General features: G+C 35.8%; 1 protein-coding gene across 3 annotated transcripts; it reads right to left on the reverse strand.

Annotated features, from left to right (window-relative positions):
* Positions 1-274: 274 nt before the first annotated feature.
* HACD1 (3-hydroxyacyl-CoA dehydratase 1) lies at positions 275-14,734 on the reverse strand. Of its 3 annotated transcripts, XM_026842640.1 has the most exons (7): positions 13,764-14,734; positions 12,537-12,555; positions 12,367-12,455; positions 9,582-9,703; positions 7,126-7,304; positions 5,521-5,645; positions 275-5,319 (listed from the first exon to the last, which is right to left on the reverse strand). In XM_026842640.1, exons 1-6 carry the CDS (start codon positions 13,905-13,907, stop codon positions 5,563-5,565), a joined length of 636 nt encoding a protein of 211 aa, XP_026698441.1. In that variant the 5' UTR covers positions 13,908-14,734; the 3' UTR covers positions 275-5,319; positions 5,521-5,562. The 3 variants fall into 3 exon arrangements, with proteins under 3 accessions (XP_026698441.1, XP_026698442.1, XP_026698440.1); XM_026842641.1 differs by having other exon boundaries at positions 275-5,645; positions 12,367-12,449; XM_026842639.1 differs by having other exon boundaries at positions 275-5,645.
* Between the last annotated feature and the right edge of the window lie 2,553 nt (positions 14,735-17,287).

The raw sequence follows: 17,287 nt of genomic DNA on the forward strand, positions 1-17,287 counted from the left end.
ACCTGTGTTCTTCCCTCCTGTTAGCTAAACCAGTATTACTACTCAAACCTACCTCTTTTTTTAATGGAATATATTTTAAGAAATATAAAAAGGAAGGCTGGGTAATAGTAAATATTTTACAGGGGACCTTGACATTAATTTGTGAAATAATTCCAGATAAGAAAGTATATCTGTAAACAGATACCAGTCTGGGGTAATATGATGAACATTTATATGAACTGGCTTCTACAAGCTAAGAAAAAAAAAATAAAAAAAAAAAATCAAATAGAACATCGTTTAGAACATGTCTTTTAATTGATGATTAATTTCTACAGTGCTACAGTATTAACAATTTCTAAAACAAATATATGAATCTATAGCTCAACAAATCTTATAATCTTTTCAAATAAATAAGTTATTAAAAGTATCATACTGTGTTGTTTTCCTGTCTGTGTAAACTGCTAATGATAACGCATTTCAGAAAAAATAACAATGAGCATCTGTGTGCATTTACATTATCAAGAATCTTTAAGTACAATACTATACATTATATGCTTAGGTAAGTATGTCTGTACTTACACTTCTACAAAGCCATCAACTGAAAAGACATAAAATACATTCAAGACTGAACAGAAAAGCAAGAGAGCTGTGAATAAAAAGACAACATGTTTCAGTTGATACAACATGACACAGAAAATACTGTCTGTACAGTTTAGAACTGAAAAGCCACTGCCAGTTGCAGGCCTGAACTTGAGAGCAAGTTCCTATGAAATGGCTAGTTACCCAACATCCAGGTTCTCTGGTTTGTCTTGGTACAGCCTTAAGTTCACTTGTCAGACTTACTCAGTTTCTTGACCTAAGTGTTTCACAAGACAGTTCTCAATCTGGTAATTCATAAGGATGAATCACTTATTGACATCTGTAAAGCCTTCAGTCATACTGAAGGCGCTCAAGACCCCTAGAATGGCATCAGTGATGTACAGTACCAGACACTGAACCAAGAGTACCACCCACTATTAAGGTGTGTCGTCATGAAAGCAAGTTTCAGGATCTCTCCTTGGCAAATATTAACCTGCCACTAAGAGCCTTGCAAAGCTTAGTTGGCACTAATAATACTGCAACCCACTTGAGCCAGACAACACAGAGCTTTGCAGAAACAGGAGGTGTCTGTTTCTTAAACAGTCATTGTAACAAACAGAATAAAACATTTTAATGGGCTACAGTTAATCATCTATAAAAAGTATATGTTCATCATCAATTTAAATTGTAAACTGGTAAATTATACAGTATCTCTGAGTACATTTTAAAATAAACATTATGAAATAAAATTTAATTTTCAGAAAACCTTTCAACCTTTTTGTTCAAAACCACATTTAATCAATCCTTTATAAACAACTGCAGCCCATTTGCCTGCCTGAAAATTTTGATTTATGAAGCCCTCCTGCCTAGTGCTAACTTCCCTTCCTTTTTTTTTTTTTTTTTAAGGCAGATTAAGTAAGAGCTGAATTCACAAAAACTGTTAATATAGCAACTACTTTAAATTATAATTTATTATCATGGTTGTAATTTGTTTTCATTATAGTTTATTTAGCAATATATAAATATCCAAATATCCACTAAAGTAAGCTACTTTGAAGACTGCAAATACCACAGTCAGGGCAGTAGCTAGACCTACCTTTAAAATGCACATATTTCTTTCTGGATAAGAAAAGGTAGGTTCCCTCTGGTCACAGAAAAGGTCTCCATGCACCTCCCTGTTAACTAGTCATTGCAATCTGTACATTAACATGAAATCCACTAAATATTATGTTCAATAGGAAACAGCACACTGCACCATTTCTCCAAGGCTGTTAATTTTGAGCTGTGCTAGAAGAGTGTGGCATAGCTATCTTGGCATACCAGTATTTCAAGAAATATAGTACTAAGATAGCTGAGTGGAGCAGAAAAACCCTTTCTGTAACATCCTTTATGCACAGAGATCCTCCCAGCTGATCTCATGAGCTCACTACACAGAAGGTATGAGAGCACATTGAGTTTCCTCTCTTCTCACATCCTCGAAGTGAGAGGTAGTGAGAGGTGAGAGAAATTACATCTATCAACTACTGTTCACAGTGGCCTCAGTGACCCTCTTGGCAGCTAATGTGGAAGACTTGTACTGCCCATTCCCCGAAGCCAGGATCTGGCTCTAGTCGTTCTGGGCAGAGATGGGAAATAAGATGATTCACTCAATCTGTCCTGGAACAGCATCTCCCAGTGGGAACAGTGTGTGAGTGTTGGGGGGAACCTCAAGAAATCCAACTGCTTTTGGCTGGAGTTTATAAAAAGGATGGTGTGTTTATGTTACTACCAATAGTAGGAAATGTCACCTGATGAATAGGAATCCCCTTCTAAATGCCTATTCTTATTTATTGACATTAAAAAAGCTTCATACGGTCATACTCTATATTAATCCATTCCAGAAGGCATATGTAGCACAAGTAAGAAAACACCTTTATATGAACAATTTATTAAAGACTACATCAAAATATTAAAGATGCTGTTCGAATACATTCCTAATCTTTCATAAACAGCAGGATTTCAATGCTTTAGAAAACTAGGAATATGGCAGAGAGGAAGACAAAAAAGACAGGTGTCAAAAAGAAGTTGGTAAGAGAGCACCATATGAAAATCATACTTATCTTTTTATGTCCATTTAACGAGCTAATTAAATGTTTCACGATGTTATATTGAAGTTTAAGTAAGCTACCTAGGATAAAATCTCGACCCATCTGAAGACAATGGTAAGAAGATTTTACCTGCAATTCTCACTATCTTTGAGAAAATATTAAAACAAAACGTACACATTGAGGCTTCATTGAAAGGCTTCAGTCACAGAAGAAGAGGAAGAAAACGAACATGTTGCTTTTTTAAAGTACCTGCATCTACATGGCAATCCCTCTGGTCTATGAAACACTGAATACAATACTATAATTTTTAGCTTTATCTTTATTCATTTACCATTTAGCAAGACTTTTATGGCTGTAAATCGCTTTAAAAATTGTATCATTACCTTGTACACTGTTGCTTTATGAAAGTACAAACCCAAGATTTCAGCAAACAGTGCTGTATTTTTTTCATGTCACATGTAAAAAAGGATATAAAAATAGCTCCTTGATTGACATACAATAATATCCTTAGGCCACAGTGAAAACAAATGTAATACAGTGTTATAGCACAGGTATAGTATCTGTGGCATACACTCATCTATCTTAACAATGTGATTTCAAAATCACACTGTTAAAGTATCCAACGCTTTTTCAATTAATTGATAGCTCTGGTCTTCAATGAGCTGCCCTGACAGTAAAAAAAGACACACAGAACTTAATCTAGCCTTACTCATATTTCATCACACTCTTTGCTTGCTGAGAAATATTTCTAAAAACTGCCGTGAAATTGCTCATGGATCAAAAATCAAGTGAAGTTTATAAAACAGTACTCTAAGAACTTTGGACAAATACAACTGCTAGTCTGACCATGTGTACCACAACTATTTTGTGATTCAGTGTTGTATTTCATTAAAACTTTTCTTAATTTTAGCTGCATATAAAACAGAAGTAATAAGTTAAATTATAGCACCTTGCGTGAAATTTGTTCTAAAAAATACAAATAGAGCTTCTAAAATTGTAAGAAATGCCACTATTCTATCTCAAGTCCACTATGCACTTATCATTTAAAAGGAAACATTTACATGTAATGAATACATGCACAAATATCACAAATATAAGGCACAAAATGGAATTTGAAAGTTAGGGATGTAGTAAATCCTTGCTTTTTCATCAAATTACCTGATACACCAGAAAAAGGTGCATCTACAGTTTTCAAGAAAGCTATATTATTATAGAATCATTGAAGATAAAAATGGAAACTGCCTATTCAAGTATGTAGTTCAAACTCTTGCCAGATTATTTTCCACTATTGCATTACATCTAACTTAAAACCTTCCAAGAACTTGTATGCATTGATAAGCACTACTGTGTCATTCTATAGTTGAACTGATCTCATTGGTAGGATCTTTCTCCTGATATTCCTTGGATATTTACCTTGTTTCAAATGTATATAATCAGTTCTAGATACACCTTCATACTTAGAAAGCCTCTTCCTTTACATGTATGTCATATTACAAAAACTTAATCATACTTAACAACTTCTTTCTCACATCAACTAATTTTGTTACTGTTCTCTGACTTTTCAGGAGGTCGATTCAATTCCTTACCCCCGAGGTATGCAAAATATAAGACCATACTCCAGAAACGACCTCGGCAATCACAAGGAGTATTATGATTTCCAGCTGCCTGATGCAGTTCTTCTGCATATATACTCTTCATTTGACATTAGTGATGCCAGAAGCAACCTTGCTGCCTACATTATCAAGGCTTCTTATTACATTATTAGACATCAATCTTCTCTCTCTCTCTCACACTAAGTATCCAAGTTTCCTCAAATGTATTACCTTTTCTCTGAATCTTTTAGGCTGCATCTAATTTGTTGGACCTCTACCACTCAGGTATCATAGAGTGTAATATCATCTGTAACTTTTCTTAATATACTGTACATCCCTCGTGCAGATTATTGAAGACATTAAATAGAATTAGGTCAACACAGTATAAATAATTAATGGGGAGGGAGCAATTATCATTGCACAATGGGATGATTCAAAGCACAATTTACATTTTAAGACACTTTCAAATATATTTTATCCCACTTAGCTACTTATAAGATGTTAAACATCTCACTATAGGTACAGTTTCTAAATGCAATACCATAATTTTTCTGCACACATAATTAAACGTAGAATAGGAAACATGCTGACTATCAGTCTTCCTCTGCAAACAAGTCCCATTCCAGCCACTGATCAGAGAAAGGTAGGTACATCAAATCTACTCCTCAGCACAAACTTTTAACCAGCTAATATTATATCTATTATTCTACGTATCTTTAAAATTACAAATGAAAGTATACAGAGATCAAAATTTGCACTGACAATCAAGAATTCAGCTCCTCTCGAAAGTCCTTCTGGAATTCTACAGTGTGATCCTATAATTCAAAGAATGTTGAACAACATGCTAACAGTACTCATAAATGGAAAGGTATTATTTAATATAAATCTTAAATAACATTTAAGCCACCTAGTCTATGAAAAACTTTGTTACCTAATTTATGTTCTGTTTTCCAGAAGACTCACTTTCAATACAACTTATCAACTCTCCTTCTGTTCTTGATGATGACTACAGGTCATAACAGAATTTTCAGAATAGAAAGCACAGCAGCCAACTATTCCAATTCTTAAATCTATTTGCCAACCTATTGAGAATAAGAAAATAATTTGTCTGAAGAAATGCACAATTAAAAGTCAAAGTGAAATCAAGAATGAAAAGGTAAGTCTGAAGATATATTAATTGTAAAAATAATACAGTCCATGCTATTTTATGCACAGTTGTTTATTCTTGTTCCATGTTTTAAAATTTGGACTCAGAAAAATCACAGGAAATTTTGGTTTTTTACCCTCTTTTTTCCATTAAAAGCACCATAGTTACAAGGCTTGATTCAATCGTCCTTTTCCACAATCACTTCTCCATGAAGCACCCTTCTTCTCTGCCGCAGCATGTGGAAGTAGAGTTGTGGAAATACTTGATCAAAGCATAAAAGAAAGTAAATTAGATGAAAACATTCGACAGATCACATAACAGAAAAATACAATTTTGCTGAATGATGAACTGAGGAAAAATTATGGAACACAATGCTGCAGTTGGTTAAGGTAAAGAATAGGAAGCCATGAACGCTGCAGTGAGTTACAGAAGAATAATTACTCAAAAGTCAGACATGGGCCCCTGAATGTATAGTCTGTGTTCAGATAACTTCCCTCCAACACTTTCTTTGTACAAACAGGACTTAACCACGTTCTGGCAGTGCCTGAAGTCTTCAAATAAATGCTAAAGTAAGCATGTTTGAATTAAGACTCTAAGGAGGATACAAATCTACCCTACTTGTTCAAGTCTGAAGTGAGGAGCTCCCTCTCTCCTGGTCCTCTGAGATCTATTATATTACTGTCCTGCTGATGCATTTGATCCTTATATTTAAAGGATAGAAAATAAGATTTATTTCTGAAGCATAAATTCCATGAACAATTGTAAAACTGTTAGTAAGTCATGATAGTTTAGGACATATAAATCTCTCTAGTTGGCTTTCATGATTTATTGTAACAGAAAATTTCACAGTGTGTGTGAATACTGTGAAAGTCCATGTTTAAGGTCAACTTCTTAAATGAATATCTTTTCTAGATGCAGATCATAGACCCTTTTAACTTCAATTTTTCTGGTTCTCAATGCCATAATCTCTTGCCTCGTTCCTAGTCTCATTGTCCAGAATAACTAAAATATTCTATTTGCCTAGTTTGGTCTAGCCCTATTCATGGTGCTGTATCTGAATCACGTTGCTTTCTCCTTGTCTGTACTGCTTAGGTACCAGTGGAAATAACCCTGAAAGTGAAAGACAAAGAATGTCTCTAATCTTAGCTCTGGTTAGCCAGTTGATCTGTGGCTTCCGGCATCCAGAAGTACAAGGACAACCAGGACAATATGATTAAACTGGGAACTGAAGTATGTTCAGAGAGGTCTGGGGAGTGGATTTCTGTGAAAATGAAATCTTGCAGAATACTGCTTCAAGTTTTTCCCAAGCATACTCAAATGGTGATTTTCAGAGGAGACATTGAAATGGATATTAATAGCAATAAAACCAAGGCAAATCTCTGGCACAACTTGCAGGACAATTTTTGAGCCACTGCTTCAAAGTAGCAGAGGCACTAAAAATTCTCAGCAGCACAGTTACAGACATTTCTGTGTGTAGGCAAAAAGGTTTTTTACTTTGTCCAAGTCTTAGAAATGTTTTTAGCATTTTCACTGAAATTTTTAAGACAGCTTGTGTTCTGAGGCAGATAACAGAATGGAAAATTTCAGTCTAACCAATTAAAGCACAGCAAAGCTTGGAACAACAGAAAGCAGGCTTTAATAGTAGAAAGTGTCCAGCAAATGTAACTACAGGTAGCGTTTCCAGCATTGCTGCTAATTGATTATTATGTTGTTAGCATTACTACAGTTAAGTAATACTTACATGGCACATAGGAGAACATGACAATAATAAGGAAGTAATAGTAGTCAAAGGAGACATTATATTTGTTGGGAAGTCTCAGTGAAAACATTCCTGTTTTCTTCACATAGGGTAAAGCAGCATATATGGTTAGCAGTTCACCTGCAACCCCAGCAGGATACAAAATGATAAAAAAGTTGTATCTGCATTAAAAAAACAACAACATCTTGTGAGAAACACCCCATGGATTTAAAATTTCCTCTCGCTATTATTAGTGGCACAGCAATGTATTACAGTAGTTCCTGCACCAAAATCAAGGACCGCATCCTGACTTGGCACAGAATACCAGTTTCAGTTACTTTGGATAGCATTGCTTAGGTTTACAGAAAATGCATTCCTCCATCCTTTTATTTAAAAACAGGTAAGTATCAGAATGTTTCTGTCTTTCTAATATTAAAGAGTAAAAAAATCCATAAATTTATAGTCTCCAATAATGACTTTTAAAAAAATTTACTGATCTTGCTCCTGTTGTCACCAACAGGATTCAGACCAGGACTGGATCCCAAATTCAGATGATCCTACATATCTTTGTCACAGTGCACAATGGGTCAACTCTATGCATTGTAATTTCTTTAAAGGTAATGAAAACATTGAGAAACATCACAAGACTTTTACCCACTACTACATGGGAATCCAAATAATACTACATTTACTACCAATGGAAATAGAAATAAAAGAAAATGAAAGTGCCAGAAAGTTATCAGATCCATTTTAAAATGAAATGAAGATATTCAAATAAAAGGTGAAGGTGTTCATCTTATAGAAAGTGTGATTTGAATGCTATAGGCCACATTGGTGACAAAATGAAAAATGTAATCAGTAGGGTTTGCGCTGTCCTTAGGCATAGTGCACCATGGAGATGCAGTTTCTCCTAAGGAACAGCTCTCAAGCTCATGCAGGGAACAGCAATGAGAGAGTCGCACAGAGAGAAAGGTACAGTGTGCACTCCATGACCAAAAGAGATCCAAAACTGCAGCAGACAAACATGAAACCCTCCTAGGAGCAAATGGGCTAAGAGGACTCACAGCTCAGAGAACAGATTAGGGGAAGTACAAGCAGGAACTGATCCTGTGACCTACACACAGTTTGTCTCTATGCAGTGAAAAAAAAAAAAAGTAAAAATTTTGAACTAAAATTTACATCATACCTATGCCATTAACAATGGACAGACAAATCTTTTACAATTACAAGCTAAAATCAGAAATTTCCAGCTCTCTTGAAGTACTGAATTTATGCCCAGTTGTGCTGTCTGATTATCCATACATTTTGATGGGATATTTTGGAGTCTATGAAAAGATAATAGATTTTCAAATGTTTTGTTTATAGTATATTTCACCATATATCGCTGCTGTAAGAATGTCAGTTTTCCTTATTGTCTATTTTAAAGAAACAAGAATTTTGTCATTCAAGACACACTGATTTGATAGCAAAAAGTGTATTTGTCAATGTAGTTCTTTTTGAATGCATTTCTCTTTCTGAAGTATACATTAAAAATATTAATGAAACCAGTCCTGCTTATTTTTAAGTTTGACTTTTAGTACTTAAAGGTAATCAAGCCTACCACCTTAGGAATTAGCAAAAAGGTAATGTATTATAAGAACTGACATAAACACCAAACATATCAAAGAAGTGCATTAGAAGCATCAGAAGTGCATTATCTATAGACAAAAATAAAGGAAAATAAACAAATACAGTCTTTAAAATAAGCCTTTGCTGAATATTAGATGATTTCCTTCTAATAGTGTAAGTCTGTCTGTCTTACATGTATTTTTCAAATAATGACTATAGAGAACACTACTCTTCCAGTTAAGTGTCATGATAAACACGTAGTCTCTGTAATATATGTGATCTACTGGCCAATCTTAAGTATGATTCAAAATCAAAGCAGTTTTGATATGAAACATATTTTTTTTATGTGGGCTAAACTAAACTAAATCAATATTTAGACTCACTACATGGGCATAACCTTACAAAAGCTCTGATAAAGCAGAACTTCTCATAAAGTAATAATATGCAAACAGCTTGAGTGACAACAACTCCCGCATTTTCAAAGACCTGAAATCCACACAGACTAGCACAGGTGCTTAATACTGGGCATTGTATTCAAAAGCATCTTAAGGAGTCATACTGTAAGTTAAAAGATGACTCCAAAGCTAAAGAAAAAAACCTAAAGTAAATGAAAGCAGAGTACAAACCATGAGACATAGAAAGCAAAGAACAAATCACACCCTAAAATCTGAGCTAAAATATTTTTCACATTTTATACGAAGTAACAATGATGCCAAGTATAGAAAGCAACTGACTTGCACTCTGCTGACACATAACCGAAGCTCAAACATCTGCTTTCCTGTGTGTTAGCTCAGCATGCGTGAAACTAACATGCATGGAACCATGAGAAACTAAAGTGCAAGACTCTCCACCTGGCCCATTTAATGAAGTATGGCAAATGGTTGAGCAGGTTGAATGTGTAGAAGGAATATCGAGTAATCTCTGTCACAGTCCATACGACCAGAAAAAGAATAACGCTCTCCTCATTCTGGATCTGCAGAAGTATAAAGAACCAACACTTTCTTCATCCTTAAGCTTCTTTTCTGTGCAAACTGCAACAAACTTCTGTTTAAGATATATGGAACAAAACTAACATCTTGTAAAGAAAGAAAATTTTGGCATAAAAGTGATATGCTGAAATCATTACCATGTAGATCATATGTATTTACTAACATACAGACGTTGTGCAAACTGAGCAATATTTATCCATTATGCAAATATCAAAATATAAACCCCTATAATTAAGCTTATTCATCCTTTCTTTTCCTTTATTTTCACCATGCTATCTGTTTCCTTCTTTTTATTTGTGGTTGATTTACTTGTTTATTTTCTCACTCCTCAAAACAGCAAGAAAAAAACGATGCTACAGAAGATACATTCCTTTCATAATCAGTTTTTATTCATTCTGCATTTCACTAGTCTGTCTCCTAGACATGCTTTTACTTTTTATCTTGCTTCTTCCTCATCATATAATGCACGTCTCCATGAAACTTTACATAAAACTTACACTTGCTTAGTATAATCTACTAACTGGAACTTGGTCGCAGAAGATCAAATTTGGCAGACTTCAAGGAGCTGTAAGATAGTTAAGGAGCTGGAACACAGATGGATCTTGTAGATCATGAGCCTTGGGTAAACTCACTCAACAATCCCATTTAAGATTTAAGTTCTGAGTCATTAAACTGCCTCATCGGTAGATAGCACATCTCTCTCCTGTTTCAAAACATCGCTTCTTTTTCACTCTAAGTGAACAAATAAACAAAAGTCCCCAAATACAAAGAAGGTATGTGGGGATCTCTTACAAACACTACCTTCTGAGAAGTAGAATTACACGCAAGTAATTTTCTTTTCTTTAAAAGGGGAGGAATTTTGTAATACACTTCCATGCCTGAAGTCTGAAAAGCTCCAGGGATGTCTGTGAAATAAAATAAAGTAACACAAGTTTTGTTAAAATTACAAAAGAGGGAAACGTTTTTTTTTAAATAAAATGCAACATGGTGACAAAGCTTAATAATACATCTTAAAGATGCTGAAAATCCACAACTCTGTCAAAAATCAAGAAGAAATATAAATGCTCATCATGTCATAAAATTACGCCCTCAGTGTGTCAGTTAAAGAAGGTGCACTTTTAGTGAACATATCAACATCACAAAAGGAAAGGAGATATAAAAATACCGCCAAATTCACAGACAAATAGCAGCATCTGAAGTGCAAAGACACCCAAACAAATAAGCAAAGGTAAAGACAGAATTAGGCTATTCTTAGCCTCATGCGATTAGAGACAAACATTGATAACCCAAACCTGAATTCATGTCACAGTGCTAAATTCAAGCAGAAGAGCTTTAAATAAGTATACAGAGAGTTCCTATCTGTTGCCTTGCAAATCTCCAGTCAAGTAGAGAGATCTGGGTCTGGCTGTTATCACTAACACACCTCTCACCACCTAAAGCGACCCTGAACATTCATGCCTGCTAAGCACTAACAGTGTGAAATACAATCAGACATACGTTCAGATGTATTTTTTCATGGACACAGCTTGACCTACTGTACTGAGAATGGAGTAAACAAAAGAAACGACTGGATATGCTAAAGATTTAATCCACTGCAAATAATAACAAAATGGCAAAATGCAGTGCTATATACCAGCATTGATGTAAACATGCAATATAAAATCTTTGAGACATTTTCCCTTGAGAAAATGAAAACACTTAGGTTACAAAAAAAACCCAAACCAAACCCCGAACACTATGAAAAGCCTATTCCATGTTAAGAAAGCAACAGCAAAGGAAAAGATAAAGCGTATAAAACGAGTCCTCTGTGAACTGAAACAAAGGAATTCGACAACCGAGGCAGGTGCTGTGATAGCCCATTAGCAGAAAGGCATATGCCATCTGCTGGTGAGACAGTTTAATGGCTCAGCTCTTTCAGTTTAAAGAAATTCAGGAGCACAGACTCAAAATCCATTACTTAATTCTTACATGCCCTTCACAGAAAGAAGACCTCAGAAACTGAACTGAACATCCTATCTACTAGCTGTAGGCAGTCTGCTTGTTTCATTCTGCTAACGAATCACTAGACTTACCATAACCACCTACAGTCAGGCAAATAAACTACCATCATTTACACAGGACCTCAAGTGCCACTGTGGCATGCTGGATGACTTAATATATTTTTAATGAAAAAAATGCAGTATGCATGCCATCAAATGTAAATATTACCATAAAATTAAATCTTGAGAAGGTTCCTAAAACAAACTGCAAAATCACAACCATGTTTATCTAGGTAAATTCAATGACACATTTTCTTTTCGACTAATTCAGTAAGTGCTAATTTAGGTTTTTGAAAGGGAACCGGTAACACTGTGGTAGATTTGCTAGTAAATAATAGCAGCAGTCAGTGATCTCACTTAGGCAGACCACAGCCTGCACAATGCCAAAGACAGAACTGATTCACAGTTAAGAGCCAGACTTAAGTCTCCTGAGTAGAAGCATATAAATTCCATCCTGTAACCCCAACTTCCAAAATCACACTCAAGTAACGTAAGTATTCTCTGTAGGAATGTCATTAATTTTTAAACTGGTCTTCCTTGTGAAATGAGAACTGTATTAATAGCTTCTCCTTAAAAACAATCAAAACATGACCTGCTCACACACATACCTGTTTTATACTATGTGCAATGAACCATACCATGAAGATTCTTGAACTCACTTGGACCCCAGTCACAAGCACGGATGTGCGAACTATTCCTTAAAAAGAGAAACATGTTATCTCTGTTCCACAACTCATGTTTTAATTAGTTACAGTAGAAACTAAAACAAAGAACTCACCAACTGCACAGTGGACTACCTGTAAATAAAAATAAGTTAGAGGTTACTGATGTACAGTATGTTACTATCTACACTATAAACATGGCCTTTTGATAGTAATATAAACCTAAGCTTAATTCTGAAGGAGAACTGGTTTTTTGCCTCCATCTAACAACCTTTAAAAGAAACACACATCAGAGCCCTGGCTACCAATGCTGTGACGGGCTCAGTATCTGATCTGTGAAAACACATGAAAGAGGCTTATTTTCCAAATTAATTGTACATATTACATATTTAGACACTTACAAAGCAATTATTTTTCAACTAGTAAGCTTCTCTTTCATTGTCTTATTCCAGGAATAATTTTACAAGACAGTGTAGAGGGAGTTATATAAGGGATGCTAAACACATAGCAACTTTCAAATGTTCTGTATTCATTAGGGTTTAATAACATTATTATAATTTTGCCAATAATAGCTATGAATTTTTAGATTTATTGCATTTTCTGGGCAGCAATGTTTAGCAAATAGAGTGCTTTTCATTATTTCGACAGATTTGAGTAGAATTGCTTATTGTGAAAGTTTAATATACAGCTGGCCACATGATTTTAATAGTTGCTTGAGCTACAGATGTTGTAGGCAGATTGAGAAAAAAGTTTAAATGTAGATAGGCACTCTATGTTGTGCCTGGGAAAGAACTGTGAGTGCTCAACACATGCAACAGTTTCATTCCACAGATGTACCATAAACTGAGACCACTAGTGCATAGCTGGCAAAAGTAGTATATACTTTGCAAAACTTGCACAGAGCATTTTGTAACAGATTATACAGGGCATATGAATCCAGTCTGGAAATAAGAAGAAGCAGGAAAGGCACAGAAGGATAATGAGTCCGGTACAGGAATAAGAGGGAAGTTATCATCTCTGGAGATGGAGACGAGATATCTACTGCCCTAGAGGGTCGATGTGCTGGCTGGAATGCCTTCAGAAATTTTGCCTTCTGAGTTAAAGACTCTCAAATCAAAACAGTTCCCAGGCAGTATTTGATTTAAATAAATACTAGAGTTAAGTTTAAAAAAAGTGCCCATTTATTTCAACTAATCAACTTGCCCCCCCCCCCTTTTGTCAAATAATAAAGTTAAAAGGACTTTAAGTATGAATATAATATTTTGATATTAAAATCAGGTTAATAATGTGATTTGCCTATGATAAACAGTATCCAGTAAAGTAATCTGATGTTTAAAATTTACCTCAAGCAAAGCAAATGTCTGGAAAAATTTAAGCGTCCTTTGAACGCTTCTGAATAAGCCTCTATGTGTTCCTTTCTGTATATAAAACCGCACCATGGCAATACCTAATACCAGCCACCTACAAAAGAAAGAGAATGGATTCATTTCAAATTAGGATTCTAAAAATATCCATCCACTGTAAATAATTTAGTAGAATATTTTCTTCACGGCATATCTTTGCCTCTTCACTTTTCAGTGTTCTCAGGTGATTATTAAAAACACCTTTAGACATAAGTATTATATAATGTTATATAAACATTACATTCTTTTATCTCTTTACTTGGAAAAGGATAGAGAATTACTTGTTTACCTTCACAGGACTGACTTGAATTGAGGGGACACCCCAAAACCACAGGGCCATTAGACTTTTCACTAGCAATGACTACATATTTTTACTATTAAATCATTACTGTAAATTACTGTTATTTGAAAACACATGATGAACTTGACACTGAAGCCGCCATTTTGGGTTGCAGGTTTGTATAAGTAAAGGACTGGAAACTATGCACATCATTTTTACATTTTCCATGGCCTCATAATTTTCAGAACCAACTAGTGATCTGCATGCTTCTGTCTGTGATTGTCCTACTTAAGTTACCATTACAATTCAGTTTTCAAGAGTGTTGAGAAGTTATTTTTGAAAATCAGACTCTGAAGTGCTGAAAGATGGGTGCTCTATGCTCCCAGCTTCCAGAGGCAGGTATATCTAACTAGCACATTTGACGGTGTTGGCTGATTTTTAAAATATTTTTTAAAGGAAACTGAACATTGATACTAACTGATAACCCTTCCAATGTAAAAGAACGAAAGTAACAGTATCTTCTAATCAAACTGGACTTTGATATAAAACTTAAATTGAAATCTCAAATGGAAATTGAGACTAAAAGAAAATAAACTTCTGAAATGTGGTGGGTAGATCCCCACCACCCAACCCAGACCCAGTACGATAACACAAGGCTAGCGCAATTCCTTCCACATAATTAACTCATGTTTATATAATTATGTTTTTCATAATAGTGTACTATGTTGCATCCTTAATGCAGAGCTATAGCACATTCTTACAAACATCATGCTAGCGAGATCCCTGAAACTTCAGGTTTCAATATCCAAAGACTAAGAATGTATGAAAATTCTTTAGTATACTTATAGGCATAACTAAAGCTATGGATGGCTATTTTGAGAATTAAAAATTACAAAAATTACAATAACTCTTGCGTAACTTCTTGTCTGATGATATTTAGAACGATTAGTCCTTTCATTCTACATAAAGCCACAGCAAGCACGCTGTACAGTGATATGAGCTCTGGCTAAGGAAGGGTCCAAGCGACAAAGCAAAGGGGGCTAAGAAATACTCAGAGGCAGACTCAGAGAGCACACAGATGTTTGGGTAAGTATTTTTATAAACATTTGGATAAATATTTAACACATCTTTTCTTACACTCTTCCCTAAGCATAAAGTATTGGCTTAAGGTTGGAAACAGGGTACCAGGAAATACTGACCTTAGGTCAGACCTATTACAGTTACAGCATGGGAGTTGCATGGATGGTGACAGCTCTCTCTTCTCCTCAAATGACACGTACTTCAGTATCAGCCCCTTAACAACACTTATACATGGTGGCTATTGCTACGCAGTCACTTGGCGTGGCCCATTCCAGCACTTTGTGACGGCATTTCAAACTCCCATAGAGTTAGTCTGGCTTCCCAGCACAGTAGAACGATTACCCTCCTGATCCCTTCTACTTTAAGCCCATGAATCCGATCTACCAGAGCTCAAAAATTTTCCCCCACAAGTGTTACTTAGATTTTGTAACAGGTTTTAAATCTGAGTGCATTAATCTGAGCTTGTTTCCCACCATTGTGGAAAGGAGGAATTAATGGAATATCACTGGTAGTCCTTCCAAGTGAAGCTGCCCTGTTTTATAGTGAATTGTGTGACAAGAGGAAGGTGACAGGGTGTTTACATCCAGCTGGCAGCAAGAATGGTGACAGCAACCGCTCTGTCCTAGCCCCAGACTGATAAGTCATAATACATCTAACCTAACAAGGCCTTTTCTGCACCTCATTCTGTATCAAAAGGGTTGTGAAGAGAAGTAGTCTTGGACAACACTCAGAAGCAGACTGCAAATACATTTTTCTTAAATAAATTTTTGTTGGGACATGAATTTCTGTGGATTGATTTATTTAGTTGTCAGTGGCTTTGACTCTGGATCTCAGGAAAGACCTTGCACTGAGTGTTGCAAATCACCAGGGAATGGAAAACACTTTCCATAACACAGGTAGCATTTCCAGTTGGGACTTTCAGCAAGATTGGGTACTGATCCGTCATTTTAGTCCCTTAAACCTTTGTTAGAAAGAAAGATATGCTGCAATTTTTTATTAAAATGATTGTTAATGTGCAATTATGTATTAGTTTGTTAAAACTCTGGAAACACTTTGCTACTTTGCACTGTCTGGACAAATGGATAAATATGCTGTTCTGGTTACTTATCTTGTGTAGTGCCCTTGTTAAGTATTGCTCTTTTCCAAATGTTTATTTTTCCTTAAATTGTATCCGTAAAAGTTTATGAGAAAAGTTTCCTCCTGTTTCTCTGTTTCCACATAAAATATGCAATTTTGCACGTCCTAATTCCTTTTGATATTAATGGAAGACAGGAGAGAAGGAAGGGGAAGATACTGAATCAGCACCTAAGGTCAAAACTAATGTGGTTCGATAATCTTCTACAGACCTATAAAAGTCAGTGGTAAGAGTCAGCGTTCATTAGCAAATTCACACATGGAGCATGAGGCTGTGAATTCAATGAGGTAACATTAACCTGCCAGCTAGAAAAAAATTACATTGAGTAAAAGCACTTTTCAAAAGGTGCTGCTACGATATATGAACAGACATGAATATGTGTTCAGGATTCACAGATGCTGGTGAGTAGAAAGCCATTATGATCACACTCCCGGCTTTCTGCATCAGTGCTTGAACTCCTGCTTCAACTAGAGTGTACCAGTTTTGCTCTATGGGATTCAAAGGGCAGAGAGTTCACCCACTGACAACCAAGGTAAAATTGTTCTTGTGATGAATATCAGCCTAGAAGCTATAAAATTTTCTGATCTTAGTTTTCTTTTAAGCATATGGAAATTAATAGTTTGTTGGGGTTTTTTTTTCCCCAAGAGGTAGTGAACAGGACAAATTTTCAAGAAGTGAAGGTACGTTCTTCAAGCACTAACAACATAAACCTGAGTGCTCTTATGATCTGAGTGCTCTTATGATCTGTTATTCAAAATAAATACCCACTTCCCTCTAGGCAAAGCATCGCGATGTGGAGCACTAGCTCAAACGAGCCCCTTGGGTTATGACAGCTCTTTCCCCCTCCTCCCACCCGCTGCCCACCGCTAATCGTCCGCGGGAGCCGAGGGCCGCGCTCGGCTTTGCCCATCGCTACCTCGCAGGGAGCCGGTCCGGGCTCTGCCCGCCGAGACCCGGGGCTCACGGACC

The sequence above is a fragment of the Athene cunicularia genome, assembly GCF_003259725.1.
Source record: "Athene cunicularia isolate RWA chromosome 2 unlocalized genomic scaffold, athCun1 chr2_part1, whole genome shotgun sequence".
NCBI lineage: Eukaryota > Metazoa > Chordata > Aves > Strigiformes > Strigidae > Athene > Athene cunicularia.